This window comes from Microchirus variegatus, assembly GCF_963457635.1.
Source record: "Microchirus variegatus genome assembly, chromosome: 14".
In the NCBI taxonomy this organism is placed as follows: Eukaryota; Metazoa; Chordata; class Actinopteri; order Pleuronectiformes; family Soleidae; genus Microchirus; species Microchirus variegatus.
The window spans coordinates 22758254-22773107 of NC_139815.1; the positions used below are offsets into that span (position 1 = coordinate 22758254).

The 14854-nt window shown below is 39.1% G+C and overlaps 3 protein-coding genes across 3 annotated transcripts in view; 2 read left to right on the forward strand and 1 right to left on the reverse strand.

Annotated features, from left to right (window-relative positions):
• The first annotated feature begins 345 nt into the window (after positions 1–345).
• emc8 (ER membrane protein complex subunit 8) lies at positions 346–5129 on the forward strand. Its single transcript, XM_083900402.1, has 5 exons — positions 346–848; positions 2970–3046; positions 3170–3239; positions 3809–3903; positions 4177–5129. Exons 1-5 carry the CDS (start codon positions 642–644, stop codon positions 4334–4336), a joined length of 609 nt encoding a protein of 202 aa, XP_083756528.1. The 5' UTR covers positions 346–641; the 3' UTR covers positions 4337–5129.
• Positions 5130–7676: 2547 nt separating this feature from the next.
• gins2 (GINS complex subunit 2) lies at positions 7677–9594 on the forward strand (the record flags this gene model as incomplete). The annotated part of the gene is made up of 5 exons (XM_083900614.1): positions 7677–7766; positions 8632–8746; positions 8906–9005; positions 9107–9233; positions 9466–9594. 5 exons carry the CDS (start codon positions 7677–7679, stop codon positions 9592–9594), a joined length of 561 nt encoding a protein of 186 aa, XP_083756740.1.
• Positions 9595–13374: 3780 nt separating this feature from the next.
• gse1b (Gse1 coiled-coil protein b) overlaps positions 13375–14854 on the reverse strand; it is a gene marked incomplete at both ends in the record, with an annotated part of 71313 nt that continues 69833 nt past the window's right edge. Inside the window, one exon of the mRNA XM_083900485.1 lies at positions 13375–13515. Within this exon, the coding sequence (XP_083756611.1) occupies positions 13375–13515 (141 nt within the window). The remainder of the gene's footprint in view (positions 13516–14854) is intronic.

Sequence of the window (14854 nt, forward strand, 5' to 3'; positions counted from 1 at the left end):
GTTTTATTCGAAAGCGGTCTTGCTTTATTTTGAAAGTCTCATATTGAAATGACACTTTTTGAACCACCAAAAGAACTGATACGGAAACCATTCAGACTATGAATATTTACAAAACCTTTAAAATGTCTTCTGATTTCGATAGACAGACAGGCTTGCCTTTTATTGGTAATGTTAGCAAGAACAGCGATGACTGGTTGAATTTTAGGGAACACTTTGAGGGTGAGCCAATCAGAGGCCGTGTATGTGCGTGGTGAAGAAAAAAAGAAGGAAGACGGAAAATGATCTCAGTTTTACGACTTCACAGTCTAATTTACGGCACGACCACCGGCGCTGCAGAAACGAGTGGAAGGTGGAAGTGAGATTAGCTCTTGTGACAACAATTATTTCGAGCATTAATACAATGTTGTGACTGTGGCCGGGGTATTTGCATATGCTCACGAGGAGACCGAGCTTCGACGGCACACGGCGGCGTTAAGGCGACTCGCAGAGGAAGATATCTACTTTTCTGTCGGCATGATAAGTAACGATAGCTAGCATTAGCAGGGCAGCAGTACCTCCTCAACGTGAAGCCACTCAGCGACGGTCTGGCAGCACCTGTTCTTTACCCCCCCAGGGATCCTGCTGCAGGTTGACATATAAACATGCCGATTCAGCTGACGAGCCAGGCTTACTGTAAAATGCTCCTACACGCCGCCAAGTATCCTCACTGCGCGGTGAACGGGTTGCTGGTGGCAGAGAAGACGAAGGAGAAGAAGAAAGACAGCCACTCTGTCCTGTGCGTGGACTGTGTGCCCCTGTTTCACGGCACCCTGGCTCTGGCACCAATGCTGGAAGTAGCCTTAACTCTGGTAAGTGTCCTTAAAGTCAAATACAACACCATCAGGTGCACGTTCACTGGATTTAGACCTGACCTTAACAAGAGTCCTAAAAGATAAAAGTTAAGCTTATTGGGGTTTTTGTCTCCACCAAATTGCCTTTTGTTTGGAACTTGTTTGTGAAACTGATGAATAAGGCAGGATGTAATTATTGAGAAATACACAAACTAGCTTTACAAAGAGAGCTGGCACAATGATAAGTGTAATCAAAAGCTCTCTAAAGGAGTATTTGCATCATTGGATCATTTTAACCCATTGGTTCTCAAAGTGCGGCCCGGGGGCCAATGGCGGCCCCCGCAGAAACATTTCTGGCGGCCCGCAATGAATTACAGTTGATAGTTTTAATCCAGGAGCTACTAAGCTTGTCAAATGTTTATTGGACATTGCTGGATACAGACCAATAAGTGTAAACAAAAATAGTTTGTATTTACCTTGTTTCTATATGGTGAATTTTAGTGTATTATTGGGTTATAAGCTGGTAATAAGCAGGTAGCTACAGCCCCCAATTACTAGCTATTTACCCAGTAAATATTTGGTAACAGAAACGTGTTACTTGGTATTAACCTGTAATTAGACGGTAAAAACAATGGCCAAAATACTGGGTTATTACCCAGTAAATTATAAAGCGTTATTACATTAACGCTTAAATCACATTAACGCTTGAATTACATTATATTAACGCTAAATTGTAGAACTGCAATCTGGTCATTAAAATTATTACAAATGGGATTTCTTTCTGTTTTTTTTTTTTCCTTTGGCGGCCCTCAGTCCAATGTTGGGTTCCTAAATTGGCCCTCAGGTATCAACACTTTGAGAACCCCTGTTTTAACCAGTACTAACACATGCATAATAATTTTGTACTGCAGTTTGTACTGCTTTTAGCCTTTGATTAAAAACATTTAAACTAAAGCCCAATTTATACTCCTGCGTAAAGTGCTCTGCGTAGCTACGCAGAGTCCTCTGCGTCGACGCAGAACCTGTCGAAGAGCCTCTGCGTCGTCTCCGGGTGCACGGAATATTTTTTAAGTGTCCGTCACTCCGTCAAGGGACTACGGAGACGGCAAGAGCTGCGATTGGTCCTCAGGACAGGCCGAGCTAAGCTGCTCTGTGCCGGCTCTCAGTGCGCTCCGGGCGTCCTGACAGAGGCGGAGCTGATCCCCACCGATAACGCCGCTGCCGAACTATAAATACGTCATATCTTAACACACACAGCACATGTTTAGACTCTAAATGGCCAATTTCTCGCCTCAAATTATCTTAAAACTGCGTTCCGTGACAGAAAAGTGAGAAACGGCCACTTTTTCAACAACAATAGTCTTTCTCTCTCTTTCTTTCTCGGACGCCATTGCTCACTGTAGCCAGAAGCACAACAACCTTGCGCAGCGACCCCTACTGATCGGGCGGGAAATTGCAGCGAGTGTCCGTCACCACGACGCAGAAGTATAAATGCTCGAGGCGTCTCCGTGGTGACGCAGACGGATAACGCATACGCAGTCGGAGAAGTATAATGTGGCCTTAAGGCTGCAATGATTAATTGATTATTAATCAATTACCAAATTAACAGTCAACTGGCTAAATTATTTGATCATCAGTTTGAGTGTCTTTTTTTTTCCAATAATTAAAACAATATATCACAATATTTTATTTAAACTTGTGAATACTTTCTTGTTACTTTGCTCCATATAATAAAGCTATCTTTAAAGACCAAACAAGACTTTGATTCATTGAAAAAAAAAAAAAGATAAACAGATTAATCTATTATGAAAATAATTGTTAGTTGCAGCCCTACTTTAAACTAGAGAAAGCAGTCGGGGAGTGTACAGTGTAGATAAACAGTGCTCATTTGACTCAGGATCACAGGTTGGATTTGGGTGGTGTTCTGGAAAACATAATAGTTTCTTCATTTGGAAATATCTTGCAACCCCTAGATAGTTTAACCAAAATCCATTCTTTACTTTTTCAGTTGTGGAACTTACAGTAACCCGACACAAATAAACACAATCAAAAACAAACCCTCATTGGTGTAGTGTAAAAAAAATGTGTCCATTTCTTCTCTCTGATCTCTGCAATCTTTCTTTTCTGTTGGCATTTCAGATTGACACTTGGTGCAAAGAGAACAGCTATGTCATTGTTGGATATTATCAAGCCAATGAACGCACAAAGGATTCAAGGTACGGAAAGTTAAAGTTACTCTTCGACCCCAATGATTCAGGAAAAAAACCCTGTTTTATTAAACCACAGTCCAAACTTCCCTGGAATTTGACAGATTTCATTTTTCACCCTCTCTCTTGCAGACCCAACCAAGTAGCAGAAAAAGTAGCTGCCAGGATTTGCGAGAACTTCAGCGAAGCAGCAATTGTTATGGTATCTATACTGATGGTTTTACACGTTATTGTCCACTAACTCGACTAATATAAATACATTTGTTCTGAATATAACAAAGCACACACACTAGGTGCTGGACAAAAACCAGAGGACAAAAACTGTTTTCACACCAGTTCAAGCTTCCATATACTTTTTAATTCACCTCCTAGGAAAATGTTTTCTTGGATAAAAAAATAAAATGTTTCTGGGTGCATCTACTGGTATGCAAGCATTTCTTTTCTTCCAAATTAAAGTTCAACAGATGTTGTTCTTGCCTTCCAGGCATCAACTGGTTTATCTTATTTTAATACAAAAACAAAGAGATAGCTTAGAGTCAAACAGTCAAACCTGAAATGTATAATTAATCAACAGCCAACCCTGAATTATCAACTTTATGTAGCTCACCTAGCAGATATGTTTTATTGTAATGTTTTTTTTCTGCAAACATGTAAAACAGGGGTGTGGACTAATGAAGTTATTCTGCACATACCAGTTCTTTGAACCACGGAAATGGGTGCTACAAAATCAACAAAGTTTTTGCTTTTTTTTTTTCGCTTTCTCTCCCTCAGGTGGACAGCGGTCGATTAACAGTTAGTTGTTTTGAGCCGATCGTGCTCATCTACGATCACCATGAAAACAAGTGGAAAAGCAGAGAAGTAACACCGTAAGTGGACTAAGAGTCTTATCACTATACACTGCTCTCAAAGATGCACATGAATACATTAATTTCAATGAATAATCTGTTGATTATTTTGAATTATCACTTAGATGTTCCATATATTATCAGAAATAATGACCAAACATTTTAGTTTACCGTCATAGAGCAACACAGTTACCATCGAGTAGTCGGCGAATAACAAATTCATGGTTGCAGCCTTGTTTTTTAGTTTCTTCTTTCAGTGTTGACCTACATTTAGACATTTTGTATTTCTTCCAGTGAGTCTTTTGAAGATTGGAACGAAGCACAGAAGATCACATCGGCACTGCTGGAGGGCAGGTCCTACGAGAATCTGATTGACTTTGACAATCACTTGGATGATCTAAGGAACGACTGGACCAACCCCGTGATCAACAAGTCTGTCCTGGATCTCTGCTAATAATACCCTCCTTTAAGAGAGCCCAAGACACACACAACACACACACACACACCGCTGCCATTTCAGCATGCATGATGCTGAATATTTTTTGTCTTTTGCTCTATTAAAAGGCTCCCACAATTATGGGAACTTGTGGAGAGCTTACCAGTGTGGCCAAAATCTCTTAAGGGCGAGTACCATATGTGCACAGCTTACATACTGTATTTTACACCTTTTCAAGGTGATGTCGCAGATGATGGATGCTTCAAGTTAAATTCTAGAGAATTTGATCTATTTTTTTTTTCCTGTGAGACTTTACAGCCATAGAGAGATTGAGTCCTGAATTTCAAAAAGTAAAAAAAAAAAAATAATAATAAAGATGGTTGATTGCTGATATAAGAAATGAATTACAATGCTCCTTATCAAATTTGTATGTGTTTTGGACCCTGAAGCAAACACGGTTCACATATAGAAGTGTTGTCTCGAGATGTTTCGTTAAAAATATACATTAACAGAAGTGAACCAGAGAGATGCACAGATTAGGTTTTTTTTATAGAGTTCATCTGTAGGTGCATCAGCAATAACAAAAGGATGATTGACTCAAGAGGATTAGCCTTTACATTATTGATGCATACATGTCAATAATTTAGCTTAATATTGGGCATTTGCTCTGAAAAAAATAGTAGGTAATAGTATTTATAACTTAACTCTAATTCTATTTTATAAGTAAGGTAATGATACAGAAGCACTTTTGTATTTGAGATTAGAATTAATCAGTAAGAGCTAATTACTTAAATGATAGTAGAAATGACATTTTTCAGGAACCATATGAGCTGAATGTAAAATGTTTTGAAACATTTGAGTCCTTAAATTTAATGTGATTAATAAATTATTTTGTTTGACATACGTCTTATACTGATGTTAATAAAAGTTTGAACACAATCAGGCTCCAAGGCTGCCGGTTTTTGGGTTACTTTGGTGATACAATCGTTTGCTCTTAATAGGAAGCATATTTAGTTTAATCAATAGCACTCAGTTTGCATAACAAGTCATAATAAAATAAATCTCTCTCTCTCTCTCTCTCTCTCCTATCCACAATTATCATTTCAGATATCCACAACATCATTCTTCCTAGGACAAATTACTTCACTTTTGCCATTCATGTGTATTGGGCTTTCGATTTCAGATATCCACAACGTCATTCTGGAAATAGAATTCTTACTAGGAGAAACTCCCGTTTCAGATATCTTCAATCCAATTGTTACTAGTCATAATTTTCATTTCAGATATTCAAAATGAAAAACCATTCCAGATATCCAGAATGTAATTTTGAATATCCCAAATACATTGTGACTAGTAAAAATGGCATTATGGATATCCACAATTCGTATAATGACTAGTAAAAATGTAATTTCAGATATCTACATTTAGAATTATGACTGAAATGATGATTAGTAACAATTGGATTGAAGATATCTGAAAATGGGAGTTTCTCCTAGTAAGAATTCTATTGCAGATATCCAGAATGTTCATTCTAGATATCCAGAATGACGTTCTGAAATCGAAAGCCCAATACACATGAATGGCAAAAGTGACGTCATTTGTCCTAGGGAGAATGACGTTGTAGATATCTGAAATTAAAATTCTGGATAGGAAAAATGTCATTGTGGATATCTGAAATGTTCCTTTTGACGAGGAAGAATTGAAATACAGATATCTGCAATACATATCCAGTCTAGTGATTAAATGATAAAACGGCCACTTACACTTTTTAAGGATTTTTAGATATCTTGAATGTAGTTTTGACTAGTACAATCGAAGTTGTAGATATCTTGAAATGACATTTCCACTAGTAAGAATGTTATTGTGGATATCTTTAATTACCATTCTGACTAGTGAGAATACAAATTTGACTAGGAGAAATGCTATTATGGCTATCTCAAATGTTATTACAGATAGGAGTGTGGTTCGATTAAATGTTAAAAACGGCTTGCCATAGAGACATGTTGTTGTGACTGCAGAGTCTGTTGGAATAAAACCTAGCCGTGAGCGGCGAAAGAGAGAACACGTCTCCTCGTTACTTGAGAGTGTTACAATATAATCAATTATTTACATGCAATACATTTTCAGCCAAATCAATACTTTCTGAATTGACTAAAGTAAATGCTGTTTTTTCACAAAATAAATGTAAAACTTAAAAAAAAAAAGACCAGTGGCATGCACAGACATTTGGAAGGGCATGGGGTGGAAATTAAAAGGGCACCTGCAAACAGGTCTTTAACTATACAGGTGAAATTTCCTTGCTAAAAGTTTTTAAGTAGTAGATTTTTAAGTATTTTTAACTAATCTACAGTTCATTGATTGGTTTGATTCTTGTGTTGGACGTCATGCTCATGACAACAGGATTTATTGAAAATAAACCTTTTGAAATTCTGGTCAAGTTTGCCTGTTCATTCATCTATGACTGCAAGTATGAGTACTAATGTGCAGACAGATTAAATAATAAAAGTAGTATAATAATAATTTACCAAATGTTGTCATAATGTTCATGCAACAAAAATTATGTTCTACAAAGGTTCCCTAAAGGTTGCTGTGACAGACGTAATGTTGGGGAACGTTCTGGGAACCAAAAGAGAACGTTCTAGAAAGGCTGAAGGAAGGTTGTGACGAAAGTAACGGCTAGGGAACGGGTTTCTGGGTTTCCAAAAGCTAACGTTAAGAGAACTTTTGAAAAAAAATTCACGACAACCATAGGACAATGTAGGCCAAACCTCTGGTTCTGGGAACGTTACCTTTTTTTGCAGGAATGTTTCCAGAACCACAAATTGTGCGCTGGGCATTAAATGTATTGTTTTTGTCCATTAAAAAAATCTTGAAACACCAAATGTACTTAAATAAAACAGAATATAATATTATTATATTTAAAAGGTGCGAACACTCAAGTATATGTTATATTTACATACTAAGACAACAGTTTTTGATTTGTTCTTTTTCCGGTCACGTGACCCACCTTGAATTCCCAGTACAGAAAAGGAGAAAGGAGAGGACAACGTCGTCACAGGAAACCAGCTCGCGACGCTTCACCGAACAAATGTTAAAAACGGTAAACCCCACTTATAAAATAATAATAATACAATTCACGTACACAGCTTATAAAGCGAAACACACACTAACACACCGCGAAAGGCTGAAATACGCGGTTAAAATAAACGTTACTCACGTTGCGACGTCACACTTCCTGTTTACGACGAGTCCGTCTGAACCTTGTTTCCGCCGCACGGTAGTCGTGCATTTCGTAGCGCGGGAACGTTCCACTGCGAGGAGGATACGTTTTTTTTGGGGAACTAAATAACAGACAGACATGGATCCTCTGGAGGTCGAGTTCCTCGCCGAGAAGGAAACGGTGAAGATTATACCGAACTTCAGTCTGGACAAGATTTATTTGATCGGGGTGAGGAAGTAAAACATCTGTCATTGTTTATACGCGGCTCAACAGTTGGACCACAGAGCTGATACATGTTATAGGGCTGCAAATATCGATTATTTCCGTAATCGATTAACCTGTCTGTTATTTTCTCGAGTAATCGAGTCAGAAAATATCGATGTTGAAATGTTTTGTCCACAAAATGATTCAGTTTTAATGATTTATTTGTTATATGAAGCAAAGAAACCAGCAATATTCACATTTAACAAACACTCAAACCAATTAATCAATGATCAAAAAAGACGATTCAATTTAGAACATTTACATGCAAACCTATGCAATGTTTGACTTGTATGCGCAATATAATAATGAGAAGCTACGATATGCTTCTCAACATTTCTTAAACATAGAACAAGAGATAAATACTAAATGTAATAATCAAAACAAGATATTTAATTCTTATAAGATTATTATTTGTTTTAGCTTCTAAAATGTGACAATTTTCCGGTTTCTTTGCTCCATATGACAAAGAAATCATAAAAACCGAAACATTTTTGGTGTGTGGACAAAACAAGACATTTGAGAACATCATCATTTCCAGGTTAGACAAACACTGATCAATATTTTTCCCAACTATTACTTGATTAATTGAGAAAATACTCGGCTGATTAATTGATTCTGAATATAATCTAGTGTATCATATCCATGAATACGGTTCTAAAGTTGATTTCATCATGCATGTGAGGATTTATAGAGACGTTTTAATGTGATTCAGAAGAAACACCTGCCTGTCTGCTCTGCTACAAAAGAAGGGTTCAGTGTTTCTTGTGCTGCTGAGATGCTCAGATATCACTGTGTTGCTACTGTTCACTGCTATGTTTTTCCTCCTCAGGGCGACCTGGGCCCCTTCAACCCTGGACTGCCAGTGGATGTTCCCGTGTGGCTCGCTCTGAACTTCAAACAGAGACAGAAGTGCAGGATCGTTCCTCCCGAATGGATGGATGTTGGTAAGAGTGAAACACGAGAATTTCTTCCACTATTTATTTTTTATTTTCCAGGGATGATGTGTGCCAAAGTTTGAATTGGACTATACTGTATCTTTTCAGATTATCGGATCATTTCAGAACAATGCCTTTAAGCGTTTATGTTTTGCTCCCGATGTGCAGACAAACTGGAGGAGACGCGAGATCTGGAGAGGAAAGAAGACACTTTTACACCCGCTCCGAGTCCTTACTACATGGAGCTGACCAAACTGCTGCTGAACCAGTGAGTCCATGCAGAAACGGGGGGAGGGAGGGAGGGAGGGGGGGGGGTGTTTTTGGTACTAGACCTTGCGACGATGTGTGCTTGTGTGTGTGTTTCTGCAGCGCATCTGACAACATTCCTAAAGCGGACGAGATCCGGACACTGGTCAAAGACATCTGGGACACGCGTATCGCTAAACTCCGCCTGTCTGCTGACAGCTTCATCAGTCAGCAGGAGGCTCACGCTCAGGTTAAATATGCTTTTGACTTCAAATAACGGCTTCAAAAGTCATTTTAATGTGTCACTGACTTTCCGAATTTAGATATTTGTTGTGATTATCCATGTGTTTTATATTCAGATTTGCATCGACATAATGCTGAAGTGGCTTGGCAGTTTTTTCCATTAAATACAAGCTCGTGTGTTCACCACTGAATGTCTTGTCGTCTCATGCCCTCACTCTGTGTCCCCCCCTCCTCTCCAGTTGGACAACCTGACTCTGATGGAGATCAACACCATCCGGACGTTTCTTCTCGACTCTCTCAACTGCATGTACAAACTGCGCTCCAACCTGCAGCCCAGCTCCAGTAAAGGACAGTACGCAGACTTTTGATCCACTTGAAGTTTGCAGATCATCATCGAGAGCTTGAGACAAAAAGTCTTGGACTTGTGCACTTATTGGGCATAAAAATACTGGAGAGAAGGGGATGTACTTCTCTGCTGTAACTGTACATATTTATAAGCTTCATATGCTGCTCTTGTTTGCGGTGTGCATATTTAATTTGATTTTGTTTAGGATGTTCTAGCTACTGCTAGCTTTTGTATGTTTCAGATGTCACAAAATAAATGTGTTCTTGTCTGTAGAGACTATTCTGTTATAGTCCCCTTTCTTTTTGTACAGTATGGTTTTTTTTTAATAGAGGGAAATCGTTTATTTTATCAAAATTTGCCCAGCATGGTTTTCAGATGGATGAAGGTGCTTACTAACGTGCAAATAAGTCGCATACTGGCCCTTTATTAATAAATATTAAGCACATATTAACACCTTATGTATGAACAATCTTAATTCATGTTGTAATAGAGGTAGAATAAGATGTCAATATGTGCTTAATGATTACTAATAAAGGTCTAGAATGGTACTTAAATGATAGTAAGCACCTAGTTAATGGTGAATATGTGTTTCCCTAATCTAAAGTGTTACCACAAATTTGACTTCATGATCATCCTGACTAAAATATTTGCAATATAATAAGTAAAAATGTAAATGTTAATATGGTTCTAAAACACCCTTCAAACCATTAAAACCTCAGACGTAAAAAAAAAAACATGTGTTTTTTTTGTGAAAATAGGAAAGAGAAAAACAAGAATAGTATTTTTAAAAAATAAGACTAGAATACCTGAAAGTTCCCCAAGTATTTTCTTGTAAATAACATGAAACAACACTTTCCCCCATAATCAATGATCTTGAATGGAAATGCAATACAATCGTAAATCATCTGTTATCAAGGCATATTGTATTTGCATTTAACATCAGTGGATCAAAACATCGATTTGGTGATACATTGTCGTCCTATAATCGATCCGCTAGGGCAAATATCATGAAGGCGCTCTAATGTCTACAGTACTTCATGTCTCCTCACAGTGGCGCTGTTCAAATGAATGAGGGAAACTATGGTGGGTGTTATCTGGCTGAAAAGGTGTGAATTTACCAAGTTACATTAGGAGAAGCCCCATCCACATTCATTGCATAGACTTTATGCACTTTATTCTCTATGTTGTGAATAGAGAAATCCGTCAGATCACCAGCACCCACAAACAGACAAAGGTTGGTATTTTGACATTTTGGAAATATTTTATTTTCTTTTTTGTCAGAAATCACAGCCATATATTCATAAATACCTAATTACTACATTCAACAAAGAATATATTACATTACGATGAATTCAAACAAGTACATTTTTTTTTAAAAACAGAACAGGATTTCACAGCATCTAGACATCCTCCACTGAGTCATGGGGCTATTGCATGGGCGAGGCGTGCGTGGGGTCGGAGACACAGGGTTGCTGGGTACGGGGGCTTCTTGGACTTCACCTTCCTCCCCCAGCTGATTGGCGGCTTCCCTAGGCATGCATGCTCCTTCATTAACTGATAAGCTGCGCTCTTGGTTTCTCTTCTGCTCTGTAAAAAATGACAGACTTAAAAACTGTATCCCTCTGATCTGGCTCAGGCCTCCTTTGTGGATGAAATTGTGTTATATTTTGAGATGCTTTCAAGATTAATTTAAAAATGATGCACCCGTTCTTCATTTTGCACATATTTGATTAGGAGACAAAACAGCTGACACTTCGAGGTAAAATCTCATGTGTGAGAACCGTGGATCACAACTCATTCACATGCTCCCAAATCTCTGAGGCACTTGTAAGTCATATATAAATTTTTAGCATGGGGTAGTTGTTGTGCTTCAGTCTTTTTTTTTTCCCTTTCATAAATTAACTTAATGTACATTTTCAAACATATTTGTTACAGCAATCTGGGTTTTTCCCACCACCAGAAATCAATACGGTGATCTGAACCCCCGCGTCGTGGATGGCCTCTACGGTCTCTGATCGCAGATTTAAGGATGAGGCAACATGAGTGGTACGTTTTTTGTTATACTGTCACAACCATAGGCGGCAGAGGAGGAGGAGGACAAGTAGGATGTAAACAGGTAAAGCAAACCTTTCTGATTTGATGAAAACACCCAGTTTGAATAGGACTACTTTGTATTAGTCTATTTTAAATGACTTGTTGGCAACTTTTGAGCATTTTAAAAATGCAGAACTGTGGGACGCGTGGTGTCGAAGGTATTCAGACGTGGAAGACGGGACACTCGGGTTCGAATGTTTGGCTATCTAACTTAAAAATATCCAAAATGCTACCTTTTTTTTCCCATTTTGGCACTGAATCTTGCTGTTTGAGGGCGTGATCTCGTGTAAGGCGGGAACATTGCGTAAACCGTCATGTTGCTCGATTCCAATGCTACATCATGTCGTACAATGTTCGATGCAGGTCCAGTGGTAGAAAAGCATCAAGGACCAGCTTCTTCAGCCTCTTTTTTTTTGCGTCTTCAACAACTAAAAGGACTAAAGTGAATTTTAAAAAACGATTTAAACTACATAAGTCGTCGGATATGAACTGGTTTCTGTGCGAGACTCGCGGTCGCAGCAGTGGAGCTGACGGTGGTCGACGGAAGAGGGATGAAAAAGGGGCAGGAGCCGTTTTCTCAGGACCGCAGAGCAAAGCTTTGCTTGTGCTCAGAGATCGGCTGAGGTCGGCTGAGGTCGGCTGAGGTCGGCTGTGACTGGCTCTCAGCTGCGCAGTGCCAGGAGAAGAGAGTAAGAGGAGGCGGAAGAGGAGGAGGAGGAGGAGGAGGAGGAGGAGGAGCATATCCTGTTATTCCCTCACTCTGACTGTCAAATGTCTCAGAATGAGCTGTTCTGGCCAGCAGCAGTACAAACACTAAAAGCAAGGCTTTTCTTTTCCAACCCAACAACAACAACAACAAAAAAAAAAGCATAAACATATAAAAATGGCAAGCTTTCTTTTAAAAGAACAATGATTAAAGTAATAAAAACATACAAAATTCTTTTTTAAGTCTTCATATTATATACAATACAAGGCTGAAGCACCTTTTAAAATTCTTATTCTCAAATTTTCTATTTCGAAATAAAACATTTCCTTAATTCTTTCCAAAAAAAAAAAAAACAAATGTGCATTTTTCTAAGTTCTTCCCTAATTTGAGCAGTTCTTTGTTGTAACACAGTACCACCAGGTAGTTCTTCAGCTTTTATTCTTAAGTGCATTTCCAGTTCATGAGCCCATGTGGCCACTGTGATGAAAATCAGTCCCGACTGAACAGAAGCCTTCGTTTTTGGAGACGTGGAGCGATTTGAGTCTCTTGACGTCGTCGCTCCTCGTGGAGGAGGGGAGGGGGGGGGGGGCAGCTTCTCCCTCATTGGCAGGATTGTCTGGGTAGATGTGGCAGTGAGGGAGGCGGGGACTGAACGACGGAGCAGCAGGAGCTAAAGAATGTGTGTGAAGCAGGTGCATGTGTGTGTTTGTTTGTGTGTTGATCTTCAGATTTTCCTGCCCTTTACTCTCCAGCTGATCTCAGGTGTTGGCTACATTGGCACACGTTAAGTGGCTTGTGGTGCAAGTCCCTGGCTGCCCCTCACTGAATGTTCCACTGCATCTATCCATTCATTCATTCATTCATTCATGTTTATCTCGCCTGCGGCCCGTCTCCTCTGTGGAGCTGCGTGGACCAGGCTGTGAAAAATAAACTCTTTGTGTCAAGTCTGAAAAAACGGAGGTGGCCAGCGCCTGGGAGCTTTCAGGGTCAGTGTGTTGGGGGTCACCTGGGAGGGTAGCCTTTGTAATGGCCACCTCTTGGCCAGTGTGTCTGTGGCAGCGTCAAACACTTCCTGAAGTGCTCCAGCTCCGCTTGTAACTTCTCCCTTTCCATGGCCAGCTTCTGTCTCTGGGACATCAGCTCCTAAAAAAACCAGAGCAGCAAAGAGGGAAGACGTGAAATATGAGATTACAGAGAAAATCACATCAGCAATTAGGGTTTTCATGGATGTCAGCAGGGTACACAAGGAGATACAGCTTTTAGCCACTGAACAAAAAGGCTAATCTAATGCTTAATCTTATTAAATAACATTTTCTAAATATGAGTCACGTCACCAAAGTCCATGGAGAAAATCAAATCTACGTCACATAGGAGTTGTTGATCAACTGCTGCCTCTTTCAGAGAGTTCAAGCGCTCCTGTTCGACTATAGGCGCGCTAACCGACGCTAAACGCAGCTAGCTGGTAGACGGCACCTGGACTCCGGTGCCGTGGCACGTAAGCGTGACGATCGTGGAAACGTGTCGTGCATTAACGTGCCCAGCATTAGTTATTTTGTAACGGTGTCAACGTTAACGCTTGACGTGTTCCCGTGACGACTGACGGGAAAACGACATTTGTGACGTCATGTTTACGTGACTCCCCGAATGTTGAAATGAGTCTCTAAAGTAACGCTAAACTTCAAAAACAGAGGCACACATATAGAGTACACAGGTACGCTGGTTATTTGTAGAGCTGCTCTTTTCATTTTTAATAAATAGACCACTTCAGTTGGACTGTAAGGCGCGCTAACCGGCGCTAAAGGAGCTAATGCAGCTAACGGAGCTAACTGGTAAAGGTGCCTGGACTCCGGTGCCAAAGCATGTAAACATGATGTTCCGCGCGACTTTTTACGGTCGGTCGTCATGGAAACGTGTGATGCGTTAACGTGACCCAGCACTAGTCATTAACTTGAGTGTTTGAAATCCTTTGTTCAGATTTACCTAAGGAACGGTAATAGTAGTGTGTGTGTGTGTTCTTGTACTTGCGGCATACTGAGGACCAGTGAGGGTTTTTAACATTTAACATGCTATACTCAATTTGTCAAAATTTTGGACCAAATTTTTTTTTCAAATTTTTTTTTTCAAATTTTGGATCAAATTTTTTTTTTCAAATATTGGAACAAATTTTTTTTTTCAAATTTTGGATCAAATTTTTTTTTTCAAATTTTGGATCAAATTTTTTTTTTCAAATTTTGGATCCCATTTTTTTTGTAGACTTTTTGGACCAAAAATGTTGGGTCAAATTTTTTTCTCCAATTTTGGACGACATAGTATAGAATGACGTTTTTGTCAAATGTTGGACCAAATATTTTGGGTCCAATTTTTTTTTTCTAATTTTGGGTAAAAAAAATTGTTTCAAATTTTGGGACAATTTTCTTTTTAAAATTTTTGGTCAATTTTTTTTTTCAAATTTTGGGTAAAAAATTTTTTTTAATTTTGGAAG

What these genes read in the sequence shown, in the direction of transcription:
- emc8 (XM_083900402.1), top strand. Translation starts at nt 642, where the DNA reads ATGCCGATTCAGCTGACGAGCCAGGCTTACTGTAAAATGCTCCTACAC. An exon ending in TGGAAGTAGCCTTAACTCTG is followed by an intron (nt 849 to 2,969) that starts GTAAGTGTCCTT and finishes TTGGCATTTCAG; the next exon opens with ATTGACACTTGGTGCAAAGA. An exon ending in GAACGCACAAAGGATTCAAG is followed by an intron (nt 3,047 to 3,169) that starts GTACGGAAAGTT and finishes TCTCTCTTGCAG; the next exon opens with ACCCAACCAAGTAGCAGAAA.